A 16,600-nucleotide genomic window follows, 5' to 3' on the forward strand; every position below is an offset into this window, starting at 1 on the left:
CCATTTGCCTTCCCTATAACCTGCTGAATTTGCATGTTAGCTTTTTGTGATTTATGCATGGGGACCTCCAAATCTCTCTGTGCTGCAGTTTTCTGCAGTCTTTCTCCATATAAATAATAGTCAGCTCATTTATTCTTCCTGCCAATGTGCAGAACTTCACATTTTTGTACATCTTTTTCCATCTGCCAAGTTTTTGCCCACTCACCTAACCTGTCTATATCCCTCTGTAGACTCTTTATGTCCTCTTCAGTACTTTCCTTCCCACTTATTTTTGTGCCATCCGCAAACTTGGCAATAATGCATTCACTTCCCTCATCCAAATCATTAATATATACTGTGAATGATTGTGGCCCCAGCACAGGTCCCTGTGGCACTCCATTAGTTACAGGTTGCCATCCTGAAAATACTACTCTGATCCCAACTCTCTGTCTTCTATCAGTTAGCCAATCCTCTATCCATGTTAATATACTAGTAGCCTTTTGTGTGTTAGCTTATCAAACGCTTTTTGGAAATACAATTATATTACATCTACTGGTTCCCCTTCATCTACCCTGCTTATTACCACCTCAAAAAATTTGAATAAAATTGTTTCCCCTTTAAGAAGCCATGCTGACTCTGCTTGATTATAATATGCATTACTAAATGCTCTGCTATTACATCCTATATAATGGACTCTAAACATTTTCTCAATGACAGAGATTAAGCTAACTGGTCGATAGTTTCGTGTTTTTTGTCTCCCTCCTTTTTTAAACAAAGGGGTTACATTGGCATGACCATCGTGCTAAATGGGATAGATTTTTACCTGATCTACCAACTCAAAACTGAGGCATGTGCGCCATCAGCAGCAGCACAATTGTATATAAAAATAATCTTCAACCTTATGGCCCTGTATTACCCGCACTCAATCATTTCCATCAAAGCCAGGGGATCAACGCTGTTCAATAAACAGTGCAGAAGAGCAATCCAGGCACAATAGGTATACCGAAAAACGAGGTGTCAGCCTGGAGAATCTGCAACACAGGACTACTTACATGCATAACAATAGAAGCAGCACGCAATAGACAGAACTAAGCGATCCAACAACCAGTGGATTATATCTAAGCTCTGCAGTCTTTCCACATCCAGTCATGAATGGCAGTGAACAATTAAACAATTAACTGGAGGAGGGTCCACAAATATCTCCATCGTCAATGATGGAGGAGCCCAGCACATCAGCAGATTGACTTCCCCAGAATCACAGATGTCAGTCTTCAGTTAATTTGATTCACTCCACGTGATAGCAAGTAATGGCTGAAGGCAAAGACACTGAATACGGCAAAGGCTATGGGTCCTGACAACACTTCAGCAATAGTATTAAAGACATGAGCTCCACAACTTGCCACACGCCTAGCAAATCTGTTCCAGTCCAGCTACAACATTGACCTTACAATGTGACAAATTGCCCAGGTATGTCCTGTACACAAAAAGCAAAACAAATCCAATCCAGTCAGTTATCGCCTCATCAGTCTCCTCTCGATCATCAGCAAAGTGATGGAAAGCGTTGTCAACAGTGCTATCAAGCCACATTTACTCAGCATTAACCGTCCACCTGAAGCTCAGTTTAGGCTCAGTCAGGGTCACTCAGCTCCTGACCTCATTACAGCCATGGTCCAAACATGGACAAAACAACTAAACTCAAGAGGTGAGGTGACAGTGGCTGTCTTTGATATCAAGGCAACTTTTGATCAAGAGTAGCATTAAGGAGCCATAGGAAAACTGGAGTCAATGGGAATCTGGAGGAAAACTGTCCACTGGTTGGAGTTAAAATTAGCAAAAGGGAAGATGGCTGCTTTTTCACCACACGTGGCTAATCCAGAAAACATTGTCTTCCTTGTGGCTTACTTTCCCATTTAACTTTGTATACTCAGCAAATTGGATGGGTTACATTTGATCCTGTCATCTAAGTAATTCACACAGGTTATAAATAGCTGAAGGCCTCGCACTAATCCTTGTGGCACCCCATTGGTAATAATCTGCCAATGGACAATGACACGCTTACTGCTACTCTCTGTGTGCTTTGACGGATCCTGTATCCATGCTACTATATTACCCCAAACCCCATCTTCTGTAACAAACTTGGTGTGACAAATTATTGAATGTCTTTTGGCTGTCTTAAAATACTTTACAGGTAATGAAATATTTTAGCAATATAGTCACTGGTTCAGCATAGGAAACACAGCAACCATTTCCGCACAGCGTGATCCACAATCTATTAGTCGCGAATAGATTATCTAAATGGATAATCTATTCTGGACTAAAAACTGAAAATGCTGAATAAACTCAGCAAGGCTGATAGCATCTTTGGAAAGAGAAACAGAGTTAACGTAACAGATCTAATGATCCTTCTGCAGAACCGGATGTTGGTTGAGAGATAAACGTTAGGCAGGACAAAGGGAAATCTCCCCTGCTCTTCTTCAAAATAGTGCCATGGGATCTTCATCCATCAACTTGGGAGGGTCTCAGTTTAACATCACACCTGAAAGTGGTTCCTTCAACAATGCAGCATTCCTCAGTACTGCACTTGAGCACAATATCCACATTGACATACAAGTGTCTGATGTTGGATTCAAATGCATAATTTTTGGATGCACAGATGAACTATTACTGATATCTAATCGTCTTATTAAATTGGATGGAAGGAGGAAAGTTTTCACATCCCACACACTGCCAGTCCAGTAATGTTGCCAGTGGAAAGCTTCTGGGTGCGCACTATACGCCAAAGATACTGCCACATTGTTCCGGCTGTCTCATTTCTATCAAGGTTATTGTGCCTCATAGCACAGTGTCATAGCTCCCTTGGAACTCATAGTTCATACTGGGATGCATTAGGTGCCTTACAGAGATCTCAGATGTCTGCAGCTGTTAACATGAGAGGTGACCTGCCACTTTATTATCTGCTCTAACCATTATTACTGTTGGTAGACCTGTGGGGCCAAATCACCCCTGGTATTTGAAATAAAAAAAGAGGGGACTGGAAAAACTCAGCAGGTCAGGCAACGTTTGTAGGGAGGCATATTGAGCTCAAATTTCAGGTTGATGACCTTTTATCAGAACAGGAAGAAGTTGATTTTATTGCTATGCTTTCAGGGGCTGTGAGCATCGCCAACAAGGCTGGCATTTATTGCCCTTCTCCAATTGCTCTTGAAAAGGTGGTGGTGAACTGCCTTCTTGAACAGTAAATGCACCCACAGTGCTGTTAGGGAGCTCCAGGAATTTGATGCAGCAATGGTGAAGGAACAATGATATTGTTGCAAGTCAGGATGGTGTATGACTTTTGGGTGGGGGTGGGGGACTTGCATATGGTGGTGTTCCTTTGTATTTGCAGCTCTTGTTCTTCCAAGTGGTAGAGATTACGATTTGGAAGCTGCTGTCATAGAATCTTGCTGATTGGCTGCACTGCACCGTGTAGATAGTGCACACAGCTGTCACTGTCAGTGGTGGAGGGAGTGAATGTTGAAGATTGGTGGATGGGATGCCGATCAAATGGGTTGTTTGTCCTGGATAATGTCAAGCTTCCAAAGTGTTGTCGGAGCTTCACTCATGCAGACAAGTGGAGAGTATTCCATCACACTGCTGACTTGTGTTTTGTAGATGGTAGACAGGCTTTGGGGAGTCAGGAGATGAGCTATTCGCTGCAGAGTTCCCAAACTCTGACCTGCTCTTGAAGCCACAGAACTTATATGGCTGTTTGAACTAAGTCTCTGGTCAATGGCAACTCTCCCCCCAGGATGGTTCTCATGGGAATTCAGTGATGGTATTGTTGTTGAATGTCGTGGAGAGATGGTTAGCTTCTCTTTTGTTCAAGATGGTTATTCCTGTCAATTGGGTGGCATGAGTGTTACTTGTCATTTACGAGCCCAACCCTGAATGTTATCCAGGTTTTGTTGCATGTGGACATGGGCTGTTTCAATGCCTGAGGAGTTGTGAATGGTACTGAACAATGTGAAATCATCAGTGAGCATCCCAACTTTGACCTAATGATGAAGGGAAAGTCATTGATGAAACAAATGAAGATGGTTGAGCCCAGGACGCTACGCTGTGGAACACCTGCGGTGATATCCTGGGACTGAGATGTTTGGCCTCCAACAACCATAACCACCTTCCTGTGCACTAGGTATGACTCCAACCAATGGATAGATTTCTTACTGATTCCCACTGACTTCAATTCAGTTAGAATTTCTTGATGGAACGTTTTGTGGAATGCTGCCTTAAGTTCAGCCCTTTTGTCCATGTTTGATCCAAGGCTGTAATGAGGCCAGGAGCCAAGTAGTGCTATAGGTGCACAAACTGAGCATGAGTAGATTCTTACTGTGTTAGTGCACTGTCAGCCACCCATTGAGTCCTAGAGTGGGACAGTGGTTAGCACTGCTGCCTCACAGCACCAGAGACCCAGGTTCAATGCCAGCTTGGGTCACTGTCTGTGTGGAGTTTGCATATTCTCCCTGTGTCTGCGTGGGTTTTTCTCCAGGTGCTCTGGATTCCTCCCACAATCCGAATATGTGCAGGTTAGGTGTATTGGCCACGCTACATTGCCCCTGAAATGGTAAATAACTTATTCACACCAAAGAGTTGAGTCAAGTCAATTTATTGGCAAAAGCTTTTGGGAGAAAGCCAGGCACTCCGCAGTGCTCGTGGTCACCTTCTCAATTGTACAACGGCAGTTAGCCTCTTTTATACATGTACACTTGGTTAGTTCTAATTAGCTTGGGAGGTTACATACACGACCAATTAGAGCCCCCTAGCAACAATTAGCTTCCAATCATATTCCTCTGAAATCATTCGTTATCTAATGCTCGCAACTCCTTGTCTACAATTACAAGGATAACAGGTGTCTCAATAGTTAACGGTCAGTTTGTCAGTTACAGAATGACTCAGCAATTAATCGGAACGTGGCAGATGACAGACGATGACTGAGAGAATGACTCGCCAGTAACCGTATACTTATCAGGTCATTTCAGAATTAGATTGCTGTGGTAAGTAAGCTAGTATAGAATGACTCAGTCCACACTATTGCAGGCATAAGCTAATAATTAAACATAATTAAATAGAGAGATTCCTAATGAATAAATGAATAACCTCTAATGTAAATTTCCCTTAACACCCCTTTGTGTGCAGGTTAGGTTATGGGGTTACGGGGGTGGGGGTGGGGGGTTTGGATGAGTGGATATGGGTAGAGTGCTCTTTCGAAGGGTCTGTGTAGATCCGATGGGCCAAATGGCCTCCTTCTGCATCCTAGGGATTCAATGAATCACTTTGCTGATGATCATGAGTGAACCGATGAGGCTGATAATCCTTTCACAATTCCTGATGTGCTCCTCCCTTTCCAACTCTACGCGCAGTTTAAATTCCACATTACCCTGCAGCATGGATGCTGTTCCCCTGTTGCCCAGCTCTCCATGTTGTGTTAGATATCCAATCAGAGAAAATCAAAACAAATCCATTCCTTCTGACGACACCGAGAGTACAGCATTTAAAGGCATGTTGGAGAATCAAAAGCAAAAATTAGTATGAGGTAACAAGTATTTCATTCAGTTCCTTCATCCAGGAGATTTATAAATCCAGCCATCTAATCACCTAACCATCCAATCCTCAAGATTATTAACATTTCTATTTCATTCTTAAAACTGAAGTCAGTGACCAGTTAGATTTTCAAGGATCCCTCTGAAAGGGATTCATTTATTGTGAACGGTTTTACTCGATTCTGGTAACCATCGACAACAGCCCTCCAACTTTGCAAACCCATCCCCGTCATTGTTAGCTCCTCTCCCTTTCCGTGTTGTAAGGGACCCGTCTCACTGTGTGTGTGTAACTTTATTATCCACACTGATACGGGCAGAAGGACTGAAACTAGATTTAATTTTGCATTCACGAAGGGGCAGCACCAGCATGGTCAGACTCACTGGATTGATTTCAGCTACACGGTTAATCAAATCAAGCAGCAGAGGGCGAGTCCCTTCCCTCCTTATCTCCCTCTTTCTCTCCTCTTCCCCCTTCTCTTCTGCCCTCTCCCCTTCCTTTCGTCTCCCGCCCCCCTCTATTTTCGGTGGTTCTCTATCCTTATGGTCAGTTCACACGGGTCTCTCGCTCTCTCTCGCTGTCGTTGGGAGCTCTGAGAGAAGTCTCAGGGGGAAATCAGAGATCAGAGGGCAGGGGTGGAAGAGAGCCCGTTACTCAGCAGCGACTCGGCGAGGGAGCTGTGGAATTGACGTTAGTAGCAAGTGAAGCATCAACTCTGAATGAAACCCAATCAGATTAAAAGAGGATTTAACGTAGATAAAGCGCGTTTTTTTTAAAGCAGCGCCTTTCATGATCTGAAAGGGTTAATGGTAGCAGCCTTCATCATTTTCCGGATTTGCCTTTGGGAATGAGCAGGGTAGATCCTCCCATTTACGTCAGAAAGTTGGAGCCTGGATTCATATTGAAAACGGGCTGAATCTGTGGCCTCGGCTGCGTTGGACTGGTGGCGATAAAGAGGGTTATATCTCCGAGAAACTGCCAGAGTGTAAGACTCACACACACAGACAGAGGGGCATATCCCCGGGACTGGGTGTGTGGATGTGTGACATTGCCATCAGCGATGATTCTCTCTCTCAACTCGCTTCTCAAGTGGATCAGTTCAGCTCTGGGATAGCGGCACCGGGCAGCGTTGGGACAAATCACAGGAGGTAGCAGTCAGTGCCAGACATCCACTGACAGCTGGACACCGAGGCAGAGAGGGCAGGAGTGCCCAGAGCCCGTTAACCTGGGCAAAGAAACAGAGAGGGCAGGAGTGCCAATCGCCCATTAACGTGGACATCAAGACAGAGGGCAGAAGTGTCCAAAGCTGGTTAACCTCGACACTGCGACAAAGGAGGCAGGGGTGCTCAGATCTTGTTAACCTGGACATTGAGACAGAGAGGGCAGGAGAGCCCATAGCCCGTTAACCTGGACATCAAGACAGAGAGGGCAAGAGTGCCAAGTGCCCTTTCACCTGGACACAGAGACGGTGAGGGCAGAAGTGCTCAGATCCTGTTAACCTGGACACTGAGACAGAGGAGGCAGGAGTGTCCATAGCCCGTTATCGTGGACATAAAGACAGAGACGGCAAGAGTGCCAATTGCTCGTTAACCTGGACGCAGACAGAGGGCAGGAGTGCCCAAATCCTGTTAACCTGGACACTGAGACAGAGAGGGCAGGAGAGCCCAAATCCTATTAACCTGGACACAGAGACGCTGAGGGCAGGACAGCCCAAATCCTATTAACCTGGACACAGAGACGCTGAGGGCAGGAGTGTTCAGAACCTGTTAACCTGCACACTGAGACAGCGGAGGAAGGAGAGCTCAGATCTTGTTAACCTGGGCAGCAACACCAGGGTGAAGGCGCTCCCATTGAACAAGAGGCGCCAAGCTCCCAATTCCATCCGTGTAGCTGCAGGACAGGGAGAGATTCGAGCCTCCCCAACGCCCTCCCTGGTAAAGCCAGGACTATGTTCCCAGAATGTTGGCGAGGAAGAGCATCATCCCAGAGGAATATGTCCTGGCCCGGATCGCAGCTGAGAATGTCCGGCAGCCCCGCTACAATGTCCGGCCTCGTCAAGCTCGCTTCATCGCCAAGAACGGTTCGTGCAACGCGGCTCACAAGAACATTCGAGAACAGGGCCGCTTCCTGCAGGATGTCTTCACCACCCTGGTGGACCTCAAGTGGCGCTACACCCTCATCATCTTCACCATGTCCTTCCTGTGCAGCTGGCTGCTCTTCGCCATGATGTGGTGGCTGCTGGCCTTCGCCCACGGGGACCTGGACCAGGACCCGGACCCACGGCGGGGCGGCCCGGCCCCCGCCCCGGCCCCCGAGCCCTGCGTCACCAAGGTGCGCTCCTTCACCTCAGCCTTCCTGTTCGCCATCGAGGTGCAGGTGACCATCGGCTTCGGGGGCCGGATGATCACCGAGGAGTGCGCGGCGGCCATCACCGGCCTCATCGTGCAGACCATCTCGGGGCTGATCATCAACGCCGTCATGCTGGGCTGCATCTTCATGAAGACGGCGCAGGCCCACCGGCGGGCCGAGACCCTCATCTTCAGCCGCCACGCCGTCGTGTGCCTGCGCAACGGGAAGCTGTGCTTCATGTTCCGGGTGGGCGACCTGAGGAAGAGCATGATCATCAGCGCCTCGGTCAGGATGCAGGTGGTGAAGAGGAGCAGCACGGCCGAGGGCGAGGTCATCCCGCTGCACCAGATCGACATCGCGGTGGACAACCCCATCGAGTCCAACAGCATCTTCCTGGTGGCGCCGCTCACCGTCAGCCACGTGCTGGACCGGCGCAGCCCCCTCTACGAGATGTCGGCCGGCGACCTGCAGAGCCAGAACCTGGAGGTCATCGTCATCCTGGAGGGGGTGGTGGAGACCACGGGCATCACCACCCAGGCCCGCACCTCCTACATCTCCGAGGAGATCCTCTGGGGCTACCGCTTCGTGCCCGTCGTCAGCGAGGAGGACGGCACCTACTCGGTGGACTACTCCAAGTTCGGCAACCGCGTCAAGGTGGCCACCCCCCGCTGCTCGGCCCGCGAGCTGGACGAGAAGCCGTCCATCCTGATCCAGACCCTGCAGAAGAGCGAGCTCTCCCACCAGAACTCCCTGAGGAAGCGCAGCTCCATGCGGCGCAACAACTCCATGAGGAGGAGCACCTCCTCCCTGGCCATCCCCAAAGTCCAGTTCCTCACCCCCGAGGCCAGTCCCGACGTGGCCGACCAGTGACAGGCTGATTAGGCCAAAAGGCAGGAGTCCCACCAAGTACCGCTTCTCAGATGAGTTTTCTTACAAACTTTAGAGGGCTCGGTATATATGGGCGAATACTGAAACCGCTGGAATACCTATGGTGCCTTCATCCCCTACTTCCTTTGAGTTAAATCGAAGCCTGATTTAATCCAGAAGAACCCTGCTTTAAGCATCGTTCAGCCTTAGCTTATGTATAATTACCTTCTTATTCTTGGAATTGGCCTGGGCACACAAGTTTAGTGGTCTAATTCAAAGATACGTCTGCGTGGGTTGCTCCGGTTCCTTCCCACAGTTAAAAGATGTGCAGGTTAGGTGCATTGGGCATGCTAAAATTGCCCGTTTGTGTCCAAAGATGTGCGAGTTATGTGCATTGGCCATGCTAAAATTGGCCCTTTGTGTCCAAAGATGTGCAGGTTAGGTAGGTTTATGGGGATAGGATGCTCTTTCAGAAAGTCGGTGCAGACTCAATGGACCCAAAGACTTCCTTCTTCACTGTCGGAATTCTATGAAGCTGGGGTGTATTGATCGATCTCTGTATAGTGTCAAATATAACACTGAGTCTTGTCGGCTGTTTACAAATGAATATATACGATTTTGCGAAACTGTTGGTAGCATCAAATTGTGTTTACACTAGTTCACTTGATTTCATATACAGCAGCACTGTAGCACTAATAACATCAGCAGGTACTGCAGTAGAGTTTGACAGTTAACATTAATTTGTATTTTAAATCTTCCAGTGACTTTTTAACTACTTACCCAATTACTTGCCAAAGACTGGATGGGCAGGGACATGAAAACAAAATTAAAAATAGTACAATCCATAACCCAGTTAATTTCCAGAGCATATATGGGTTCTTTTAAATTGCATTCATACAGTGGCTATTGGTCAGAATCATGGTAACAAGTTTCAGCTCTGCAGCAGATTTCTCGGGTGGGACTTTGGTTCTTCTATCCGAGACAACCCCGCCGCCCCCCCCCCCCCCCCCCCCCAATGCTCTGAGGTGACTTGCATTCATTGAGCTCCTCTCTCAGCAGTTAGATATAAATGTTTAAATGAAGACTGTGTTGCTTACGTCCATTAAATCACTCCAGCCAAACTTCAGTGCATCCTGGAGTGCGAGGGTTAAACCAAGTTTGGCCCTGGACTAGAGTTACATTCTAATGTGAAACAGAAATGGTGAGAGATTAAATCCTCTTCCCCACTCTAAAAGTTTCACACCATATTCCTAACATTTTTAACTGCTGACTAATGGGAAACTGGTGCTTATCTATACAAGGTCCAGGCAGCAGCTGATTGAGGAGCTCACCCGGCCCAACTGTCTGCCCCTCTACGGTGGTTATATTTATGGCCGGGTGACCCTGGAGAGGAAACACACAGTGTCCGCCGGAGTGGTTGAGGCCTTCCAGTATATATGGCTACAGTCATGTGTGTGTGTGCGCATGTGTATGTGTGAATGTGCATGTATGTGTGTAAGTGGAGGGGTTGGAGTAGGTGGAAGTTGGGTGGGGGGGCCAGTGGCAAACAGGAGATGTTCAGCTATTGATGCCCCAGACATCCTGCAGCTTGATGGACTAACTGGTCCTTTCCTGCTCTTCAATACTGCTCATTCTTTCTGCTAACCTCTTACCTAATAAGTTTCAAGTAGTTATTTTTGTAAGTATTAAATATCGGGAAGACCAAAGTCATTACCTTCGGCCCGACTACAAACCTTGCTCCCTCGTCACTGGCTACACTCCTTTCCCTGGCAACTAACTGTCTTGAGGTTGAATGAAACTGTTCACAATCTTGTGTTATATTTGACCCTTAGAACAGCTTTGATCTACATATCCATGGCATCACATAGACAGCCAACTGCTAGCTCTATTGCATTGTCCAATGCTGTCCCTGTCTGAGTTCATCTGCTGCTGCAACTCACTTTCATATCTTTCTTATATTATTATCTCTGCACTTGACTATTCCCATGTACCCTTGACCAGCTTCCCAAGTTCTCCACCTCCTGTAAACTACCGCCCACATCCTAAGTTGCATCAAATGCCTTTCACCAATCACCACTATGCTCACTGACCAACATTGGCTCCTGGTTAAATATTGATATGATTTTAAAATTCTATTCTCATTTTTAAGTCCGTTCACCGCCTCAGTCCTCCTTACCTCTGTAATCTTCTCCAGCCCCGCAACCCTCCAAGGTATCTGTGTTTACACCTCTTGAGGATCCCTGATTTCAATCAGTCCACTATTGGTCGCTATTCCTTCAGCTGCCAAGGTCTTAAGTTCTGGAATTCCCTCTTTAAACCTCTCCGCCTCTCTATCTCTCATTTTTTCCTTTAAGATGTTCTTCAATACCTCCATTTTACCAAGCTTTTGTTCCTATATTCTAATACCACTTTTTGTGGCTTGGCGCCAAATTTTGTTTTACAGTTAGATCGTCTGATGCAACTTGGGATTTTCCGTATATAAATCATTGTCAGTGTTACATAACATTATTGGATCCTTGTCAATGAAAGTTAAAGGAAATTATCCGTGCATCATCATTTATTTACTTTCCTAATGAACAATTTGTCTTGCACGTCATGGTCATAAGAGTTTAACAGCACAAAAAAGAGGTCCTTCGGCCCTTCCTGCGGGGGCGGACATCAAGCGTCTTCTAATCCAATTTTCCAGCACTTGCTCCGTAGCCTTGTATGCTGTTGCATTTCAAATGCTCATCTAATTACTTCTTAAATGTTATGAGAGTTCCCGTTTCTACCACCCATTCAGGCGGTGAGTTCCAGATTCCCACCACCCTCTGGCTGAAAAAGCTTTTTCTCAAATCTTCTCTAAATCTCCTGATCTTCCTCTTAAATCTATCATACCTGGTTATTGACCCCCCCCCCCTAACTAAGTGGAAAGAACCCTGTCCCATCTACATCCTGTCATAGGAGCTAAATATTTAATCATTTGGAAAGCTGCAATAACTCTTCATAAGACTGTAATTGAGGGCAGCACGGTGGCGCAGTGGGTTAGCCCTGCAGCCTCACGGCGCCGAGGTCGCAGGTTCAATCCCGGCTCTGGGTCACTGTCCGTGTGGAGTTTGCACATTCTCCCCATGTTTGCATGTGTTTCATCCCCACAACTCAAAAAAAGATGTGCAGGCTAGGTGGATTGGCCATGCTAAATTGCCCCTTAATTGGAAAAATGAGTTGGGTACTCTAAATTTATAGAGAAAAAAAAATACTGTAATTGCATATAAATTGCTATATTACAGATGGGCAAAGTGGATAAAGTACAACACTGGAAGCTCTTGGATTGTATTTCATCTTAGCAGAACAGGGCAAATTGCATGTTTCCTTAGGACAGGACAGAAATTATTTCTCTGATCTGGTGGGACAAGATTTTTTGCCATGTAACAAAGATCAAACAAGATCCTAGCATTCTGAACAGTAATTGTCCCTCAACCAACACCTAATACAGATTACTGATTTATTCTCTCAATTCAGTTTGTGGGATCTTGCTGTGTGAAAGCTTGCTGTCGACTTTCCTACATTATAACAGTAACTTCAAAAGTACTTAATTGGCTGTAAAGTGCTTAGGGGCTAAAGTCGCTACATAAATGCAATTCTTTTTCTTGCCCTTTGAACAGGGTGAGCCAGTAATTTCTCCACTTCAGCTGTGTGTAATTTGATAATTTGATATCGAGATGGTTTTACATGACAAGGTTTACATGAAGCATTCTTCAATATCTGGACCCTAATCATTTTTCTGTTCATTTAAAACTTAAATGGTGCAATCTTTTCCTTGGTAGTCACCCACCCAATTTCAATGACTGGGTGAAGAGAAAGTTACCACCAAGATTTTTTACTACAATGATAGGAAATTTGTGTTTTGTCTGTTTTAGATTGTTTAATTTATGGTTCTGCACAACTAGAACCAGCATGTAAAGGGGTTTTAATCAATGCTACTCAAGGTTTCTGGGGTGGGTGGGGGTGGTGTCTGGTGACTGTAAATTGCAACTATTCAGCTCTGGAGATACCAGCCTCATATTGCTTATTTGTGCGAGATGATGAAGATGAGAATGATAGCAAGTTCACAAGGTTAACTAAAAAGAATGGTACTCAGTACTGATACTTGGTACAGTTTCCCTCTATAATCTTCCATTAGGGATTATTCACAGTAAGTGCAGTCGATGGTCACATTAATTGGAAAAGTTCAACAGATTTTCCTTAAATGAATCCTGAGGAGGGAACAGAGATTAAGATTTGTGTAAGGTTGTCCCAGTGCTTAATTGCTCTTGAGAAAAAGGAGCAAAAGAAGTATATTGAGGTGTATATTGTTGGAGCTGTTAGTTACAAACTCTTCGAGCACAATCACTTTTGGACTTGGGCCTGACTGCTCAGAAATATTTAATTGTCCTTTCAAAATTTTATCGAGGGATGTCAACCTGTAGGAGACCTTGTGGCACAGTGGGTAGCATCCCTGCCTCTCAGCCAGAAGCTCTGGGTTCGAGTCCCACCCCAGGACTTGATGGCCAAGAAAGTGCTTTCATAACGCGATCAAACAGTTTAGTGTGTCAACCTGCAAATACTCCCAAACATGCCAGTGGCTGGTAGTAAGAGCGGAAGAGACTCTTGGTCAGCCACGCTTGCTGTGGAGTGGCGCCTCTCAAGCTATAAGCACTAGCGTCAGACGAGGGATCTGTTCCAGGAATTACTAGCTATGGAAGCAGACAAAAGACTGCCTTACTGTGCCACTAGATGTGGGAAGAGAATTGGAATTGGAATGTCAACCTGTGGACTTTTCTTCAGTTTTGGAGACTGTGCCAGCACAACAAGGTGACCAATGAGGAGACACTAGTATCTTGCAAACTATTATTTGTAATGAAGCAAACTTGCTGTTGAATATTCTCTAATGGGTAATGCTTTTGGCAGTATATGGGTTCCAAAAGGCTATGCTGTACTCTCGATGTGGTCCAACCCATGTGTGGTACAACATTTATTGTAGTCGGAATGATTGAAGTGCCGTTCCATGAATCCAAGCATTTTCAGTGCCTTGGAGGCTGCATAAACTCCACTTTAAAGTGTTTTGGATGTGGATTCCTAAGTAACGGCATTTAGTAACTTCATCAGGAAATCATGATGTTGCCTTTCTCTACACATTCATTGAAATAGAAGTTGCTTCTAATCAATGTGTTGAAGAATAGCTGTTGTGACTAAATTACATCATGAGAGATATGTTGCCTACTTACAGTTCAAAGTCCATCTCCTAATGTGCAGCAGTCACTTTGATTGGTAGCTAAATTGGTGTCCTTCCTGGGAAAGGAATGATCTTTGAATGGATGCTTTCCTGTGGCAATGGCTGCTCAGTGTCCAGAGACACCACATCACTGACTTAAGGGGCAACCTCATGAATTGTTGCGAACAGCATGCAAAGGCTGTCTGTACTTTAAACCCCGAACCAACCCAGTAGGAGTCTGCAGAGTGATAAGAACAGATTAAAGATAATTTTCAAGAATTAATTTTCTGTGAAATTTGATTGCATTGGGAGGAGCAGCAGTGCTTCTCCCTTGACTAGGAAGCCTTACCTTCCCAGTGTTCAACTTCCAAAGCCACTGGCAATCTCTAATTTTATTCTTGGGCCTGTTCCTTGAATCCCAGTGTCTTCAAGCTCCCAACCCAGTTTTATTTCTCCAATCCAACAGTTTTCCTCCAGTTCCAGATGGGAGAGTTCAAATTATACCAGCTTCACTCTGAGATCCCAGGGCATTGTGGTATTTCCCTGTCAGCCACGCATGTCCCACACCTCTTGCCAGTAAAAATTGCCCCCCACACGCCATGTTCAGAAAGAGAGTTGTATATTTATTGTTCTTGAATGTCCAGGAGTATAATCCTCATTATGAAACCGCTGTACTTTTGTTTATGTATTTCATGTAAATAAAGCACTTATTCGTTCAAAACCTGAGTCTCACCTTGGTCGAGTGTTCATTTAGCCCACTTTTCATAAAGATACAAGAATGCAGTGATTTGTGTTATATTTCCAAAGGCTGGTTTAAACCATTAGCTTTCGCTGTTATGATTCCTGCATTGCGTTATTATTTATCTAAATATTGGGCTCAAGGATTTGCACTCCAGAGTATGTGGGACATCAGGGCAGGTTTATGACAATGACTGAACCACAAGGAAATATCTAGCATAAAATCTGAAAATTGTGCGAAGACAGTAATACCAGTTTCACAAGATATAGCAGAAGTGGTGCTGAGGCGAAAATCCGAATGGTTGCCAGCTGTTTTGTAACTTTGAGTTAGATACTGGTGAGTAAAAGTATGTATTTGTGGTCAAGTCTGCAAGATTGGAGCTGTGTTTCGTTTGAATGTTTCTTATAAATATAGCATATGGTGCTGAGAACTTGCATCAATTTAAAAACAAATGCTTGGTTTAATGCCTGCAGTATTAAGCAAGATTTTTTTTTTAACCATAGATTGTTTAAAAGAAACATCTTCAGAAAACAAATTTTCGGAATTTATTTTTGATAAAGAGATTCCATTAATGACATTTGTTTTTTTGATGAAAATTCCCATCTGTAAATGTTCTAAAGGAAGATAGCGCTTAAACCTCCTCCAGCATTAGAGCCCTCTCAGGTCCTCTGTATCTTGTCTCTTGGCATCTCTCATTCCCTTCATCTCACTATTGGTGACTGAGCCTCCGTCACCGAGGCCCCATGCTCTGGAACTACTATAAATCCATCCTCCTTGATGATGCGTACTAACCCCCTCCCAAAAAAAACAATTCTCTTTGACTCAGTGGCCATCTTTATAATTAGATAACTAATGAAAAGTAAGAAGTGGTAGATAAACATCTTATTTTGTGATCTTGAGTGGCGGTATTGGCTGTGAAGCGGGCTTATAGCAAATTGGCAGCTGATTTTTCACCAAATCAGTTTTTATTTTCCATTGATTTGAAAAATATTGCCGAGATTTTTAATTTCAGAACAGTTAAAAGTAATAGCGAGATATAATAAGCCTGTTCCGAAACAGTTTTAAATATTGTTTTGTGAACTTCAGTGGAAAGTAGGTTTGCTGCGGTGAGAAAAGTGGCTCCAGTTTTGTGCTGCAGAGTAGACCAATTTCACCCCCACTGTACCTATTGCTGCTGATTTCAAATAGAAAAGGAAGGAAGGCTTACATTTATATAATACTCAAGACCTACAGCCAATTTAGTTCTTTTGAAGTGCAGTCACAAATATAATATGGGCAACACATCAGGGGTGGAGGATGGCTGTTTGGTTGACAGCCAAGCATCATTTAATTGGGTAGTGAGTCATTTGCATTTCAATTTGTGTGGGAAGGCAGTGTGTTACCAGGATGGATGTGACTAACACTCGAGCTTGAGGGCAAGTTATGTGATTAAACTTCCAGGAATACATTTAATCACAATTGACAAACCTATCAATGACCTAGCCTCCACTGGTCTCTGTGAAAGAGGGCCCCAAAGATTCTGGGAGAAGATTCATACGCAGTCAGCTCTCAGACAGAAATTATATAATGACCAAATGATTTGTTTTAGCGATATAGGTTGAGGGATAAATATTTCCCAGGCCATAAGGGAAAGCGGAAAATCCCTGCCACAGAGTATTTTATAATCACCTGACAGGACAGATGGCACTTTTGCTTAACATCATCCCCGCTTCTGAAAGACAGCACTTTCTACAGTGCAACTCTCCCTCAGTACTACACTGCAATGTTAGCCTGGATTAATGGGGTTATGTCTCAGAAGTTGGACTTGAATCTTTGATTTCCTGAATCAGGCAACCGTTTAACCACTGACTTCTACC

At 44.9% G+C, this 16,600-nt stretch overlaps 1 protein-coding gene across 1 annotated transcript; it reads left to right on the top strand.

The window, feature by feature from the left end:
- The first annotated feature begins 6,246 nt into the window (after positions 1-6,246).
- On the top strand, positions 6,247-14,731 carry LOC140388116 (ATP-sensitive inward rectifier potassium channel 8-like). The gene is made up of 2 exons (XM_072471778.1): positions 6,247-9,156; positions 9,210-14,731. The coding sequence occupies exon 1, from the start codon at positions 7,516-7,518 to the stop codon at positions 8,773-8,775; it is 1,260 nt and encodes a 419-aa protein (XP_072327879.1). The 5' UTR covers positions 6,247-7,515; the 3' UTR covers positions 8,776-9,156; positions 9,210-14,731.
- Positions 14,732-16,600: the final 1,869 nt, after the last annotated feature.

This window comes from Scyliorhinus torazame, chromosome 13 (genome assembly GCF_047496885.1).
Source record: "Scyliorhinus torazame isolate Kashiwa2021f chromosome 13, sScyTor2.1, whole genome shotgun sequence".
Classification (NCBI taxonomy): Eukaryota; Metazoa; Chordata; class Chondrichthyes; order Carcharhiniformes; family Scyliorhinidae; genus Scyliorhinus; species Scyliorhinus torazame.

Bases quoted from the DNA above. Each gene is read 5' to 3' on its own strand.
- LOC140388116 (XM_072471778.1), top strand. From the start codon at position 7,516: ATGTTGGCGAGGAAGAGCATCATCCCAGAGGAATATGTCCTGGCCCGG.